The sequence below is a fragment of the Nicotiana sylvestris genome, chromosome 1 (genome assembly GCF_000393655.2).
Source record: "Nicotiana sylvestris chromosome 1, ASM39365v2, whole genome shotgun sequence".
Classification (NCBI taxonomy): Eukaryota; Viridiplantae; Streptophyta; class Magnoliopsida; order Solanales; family Solanaceae; genus Nicotiana; species Nicotiana sylvestris.
The window spans coordinates 18,469,546-18,474,064 of record NC_091057.1 but is presented as its reverse complement, the minus strand read 5'-3'; the positions used below and the strand labels follow the sequence as shown (position 1 = coordinate 18,474,064).

The 4,519-nt window shown below is 35.1% G+C and overlaps 1 protein-coding gene across 1 annotated transcript; it reads left to right on the top strand.

The window, feature by feature from the left end:
* Positions 1–267: 267 nt before the first annotated feature.
* LOC104228778 (3-ketoacyl-CoA synthase 20-like) lies at positions 268–3,402 on the top strand. Its single transcript, XM_009781312.2, has 2 exons — positions 268–1,232; positions 2,492–3,402. The coding sequence occupies exons 1-2, from the start codon at positions 462–464 to the stop codon at positions 3,275–3,277; spliced, it is 1,557 nt and encodes a 518-aa protein (XP_009779614.1). The 5' UTR covers positions 268–461; the 3' UTR covers positions 3,278–3,402.
* The last annotated feature ends 1,117 nt before the right edge of the window (positions 3,403–4,519 follow it).

Genomic DNA, 4,519 nt, shown 5'->3' with positions numbered 1-4,519 from the left:
ATATATACAATTTGTATGTTATACATAAAAATTATATAAATTTTATACACTTTTTCGACTACCAAATATAAATAATTTCTTGCGCGCCGGCTAAAAGTTATAATACCTCTTTAGTTTCTCCTTCTGGCAAATTGAATGTTAGAGTAGGCTTACATTAAAAGTTCGTTGGGGTAGTTGAACCCCCCACCCCACCCCCTACTCCATCCCCCACTTCTCCTACAAGCTTCTCAATACACTCTTTAAATTCTCATACTACTAAGTTTTTTCCCTCTCAACACATCTCTCTTTCTAGCTACCATTCTTCCTTAGTTTATTCCAAAACTCATTATCTTTTCTCACTTGGGTATTTCTTGTTTTCATTTGAAGTAAAAAAAAATCCAAGAAAATCCCTTATTTCACTTGTTATTGTTGATTGATTTGTGGGGTTGGTTCCAATTCTAGTGAATATATTGTAACATACAATGGGAGATGAATCCAATGGAAAAGTTTCAATTGAGGCTCAAGAAAGAAGTAGTTATAATAACAAACTTCCTAATTTTCTCCTATCAGTTAAGCTCAAATATGTAAAACTTGGCTACCATTATTTGATTAGCCATGTTATGTATTTGTGTCTTGTTCCAATTTTAGGTGCTGTTTCTGTTCATCTTTCTACACTTACTGTAGAAGAAGTTGTCCAATTATGGTACCAACTCAAATTCAATCTTGTCACAGTTCTTTTATGCTCAGCTCTTATGGTTTTCTTGGCTACACTTTATTTTATGACTAGGCCAAGAAAAGTGTACCTAGTCGATTTTTCGTGTTACAAACCTAAACCAGATTTTATGTGTCCTAAGGAATTATTTATGGAAAGATCAAAAGAAGCTGGAATTTTTATCGATGAAAATTTGGCATTTCAGAAAAAAATATTGGAGAGGTCAGGTTTAGGTCAAAAGACATATTTTCCAGAAGCACTTTTGAAAGTACCACCAAATCCTTGTATGGCTGAGGCAAGAAAAGAAGCTGAAATGGTTATGTTTGGTGCAATTGATGAATTGTTAGAGAAAACTGGTGTTAAGGCTAAAGATATTGGGATTCTTGTGGTGAATTGTAGTTTGTTTAATCCAACTCCATCACTTTCTGCTATGATTGTTAATCATTATAAGCTTAGAGGAAATATTATGAGTTATAATCTTGGTGGTATGGGCTGTAGTGCTGGATTAATTTCAATTGACCTTGCCAAGCAGATGCTACAGGTTTGTTCCTTTTCAAGACTATTTTTTTTTTTAATATTAGTGTTAGTATTAACGGTAAAGTAGATATCTGCAATAACTTGGTAATTGTTTATAACAAATTTGATGTAACAACCTGAGAAATAAAGTAGATAATATATTATACTGATATGTTAACTTACACTGATAGTGAATCTGTTACACTATTTAAACTTATGTCGTTTGGACTTTCCAAAAATACCGACGGGTTTGTGCTGGATCCTTTAAAAGTAACATAGTTTTGCATGATTTGACACCAGTGCAACAACATTTTTGAAGAATCCGACAAATTTTTTTGTCCTTTGTGAGAATATTAGGTTGTAGTACTACTTTTGAGCGTGTGTCTTGGGATTCTATTAAGTTTCATGGAGCACTAGTTTTGATTACACCTTATGTTAGGCTATATCCAATAAAGCATTTTATTTGTTTTCTGGTTATAAATTGTGTGATATATAGAGAACTCTTAGATTAAAGAACTTCTACTTTGTTTTAAGAATTTTTTTTACTATTTGGATAATGGACCTCAAATCCCAGTAGAGAGAATTAAATTTATATAATATAATTGACTCCAACTAATTTAAGATGTAGAAATTAGTTGATTAATCAATCTGCTTTCAACCTTCATCGAGATTCGTACACATAAAGATATCACATAATTTTCTGAATTCAATATTAAAGAATAAACCTATCGCATCTCCAATTCAAGTACATGGCCAATTTAATGTCGAATCTCTACTTAACTCTATGCTAGCTTTTAATGCTAATCCCACTTCTCAAAAAATCCTTCATATTATCTTTCTCCCATGTGGGAAGCTGAACTCAGCTTTCTATCTATGGTCTTAGATTTTCCATTGTGCTTTAATTTCAATAACAACATCATGTCCAGTGCGATTTTATTTGTCGGTTTGGGGAGGGTGGAGTGTACAGATCTTACCCCTTGTGCTGAGGTAAAAAAACTATTTTCAATGGACTCCGACTCAAGAAAAGTGTTTACAAATACGGATTGTGCTTTAATTCCTTACTAGAAAAAAAAGAGCAGTTTGGTGCATGCACTTAACTCCCGCTATGCGCGGGGTCTAGGAAAAGGCGGGGCCTTACTATGCATTTCTGTAAGAGTCTGTTTACAGGCTCGAACTTGTGACCTCCTGGTCACATGGACATAAATTTGCGTATAAACTATTTCTAGTTATTTATAATAATTTGTCAATGCTAACTTATCCATATGTTATCACATGTTGTAACAGGTACATCCCAACTCTTATGCACTAGTAGTCAGTATGGAAAACATAACACTCAATTGGTACTTTGGCAACAACAGATCAATGCTTGTTTCAAATTGCATTTTCAGAATGGGTGGTGCTGCAATTTTACTATCAAATAAATCCTCAGATCGTCGTCGTTCAAAATATCAACTCATTCACACAGTACGTACACACAAAGGTGCAGATGACAAAAGCTATAGTTGTGTATTTCAAGAAGAAGATGACAACAAAAAAATTGGTGTAGCATTGTCCAAAGACCTAATGGCTGTAGCAGGAGAGGCTTTAAAAACAAACATCACAACTCTCGGGCCAATAGTCCTTCCTATGTCCGAACAACTACTATTTTTCATCACATTAGTCGCGAGAAAAGTTTTCAAGATGAAAATTAAACCGTATATACCAGATTTTAAGTTGGCGTTCGAGCATTTCTGTATTCATGCAGGTGGAAGGGCGGTGTTGGACGAGTTAGAGAAGAATCTTGAGTTAAGTCAATGGCATATGGAACCCTCAAGAATGACATTATATAGGTTTGGAAATACTTCAAGTAGTTCATTGTGGTATGAATTGGCATATACTGAAGCTAAAGGAAGGATTAAGAAAGGAGATAGAACATGGCAAATTGCATTTGGATCAGGTTTTAAATGTAACAGTGCAGTGTGGTGTGCACTTAGGACAATTAATCCTGCTAAGGAGAAGAATCCATGGATGGATGAGATTGATGAATTCCCAGTTCAAGTACCTAGAGTTGTAACAATCAATGATTCCTAAAGTATGATATTTAGGAGGGAATTATGTGATCATTGTAATATTACCTTTGTTATTATTAGTACTTGGCGGATATGTACTTTGATTATGCTTTAAGAAAGCAATACAATTACTTCTGTTTTAGCTAATGTACATTGCTATATTTTTCGATTTTTTGGTGTTGCTATTATTGGTGGTGTATTCTCGTATTTTCCGTCTTCTTGAGCCGAAGGTCTTTCAGGAATAACCTCTCTACTCCTTCGGGATAGGGGTAAAGTCTACTACCCTCCCGAGACTCCATTTGTGAGATTTTACTGGGTTGTTGTTGTTGTTGTTGTTGTTGTTGTTGTTGTTGTTGTTGTTGTTGTTGTTGTTGTTGTTGTTGTTGTATTTTTGGTGGTGTGTTTGTGGAGAGGTAGATCAGGTAGACTTAAGAAGTTATAGAGAGGTGATTAGGCAGGACATGACCTTGATAGGAAGGTGTCGAGGTCGAGAATTAGGGTAGAAGGTTAGTAGGTAGCTGAGTGTCGCTCTTTTCCATTCCTGTAGTATTAGTATTATTCTCGTATTTTCTTATACTTACATCTTTATTACTGGTTATTTTTTTTGCTTCTGTTTCCTTATTATCTTAACTTGTTGTTTGTCACTGCTTGTTATTACTGCTTTCTTTTTTATCTTTCCTTGAGCTAAGAGTTTATCAAAAACAACCTCTCTAACTTCACAAGAGATAAAGTCAGCATATGTCAAGAATATTTTTTATTCTTCTATTCTATTGTACGCATGTGATGACCCTCACTTGTTTTAAAATGAAATTCTACGTTCCGAGGTCTTAAAAACCACTTCTAGCATCACCTCGATTTGCGTGCGCAGTTCGGGCGCGTAGCCGGAAAGCCTAAATATGAAAATCTGTGAAAATGAGAAATTTTAACTATAAAATGAATTAATTTAACTTCGGTCAACGTTTTGGGTAAACGGACCCGGACCCGTGATTTGACGGTCCCAGAGGGTCCGTAGGAAAATATGGGACTTGGGCGTATGCCCGGAATCGAATTCCGATGTCCCAAGCCCGAGAAATGAATTTTTGAAAGAAATTTTCTGAAATTGTTTATGAAGTTTGGAAATGAATTTTGATTAGAACATGTTGGTATCAGGCCCGTATTTTGGTTCTGGCGCCCGGTACATGTCTTATATATGATTTAAGATGATTCTGTGAAGTTTGGTAAGAAACGGAATCCGTTTGATGTGATTCGGACCTTAAATGCAAAA

What these genes read in the sequence shown, in the direction of transcription:
- LOC104228778 (XM_009781312.2), top strand. Translation starts at nt 462, where the DNA reads ATGGGAGATGAATCCAATGGAAAAGTTTCAATTGAGGCTCAAGAAAGA. An exon ending in TTGCCAAGCAGATGCTACAG is followed by an intron (nt 1,233 to 2,491) that starts GTTTGTTCCTTT and finishes ATGTTGTAACAG; the next exon opens with GTACATCCCAACTCTTATGC.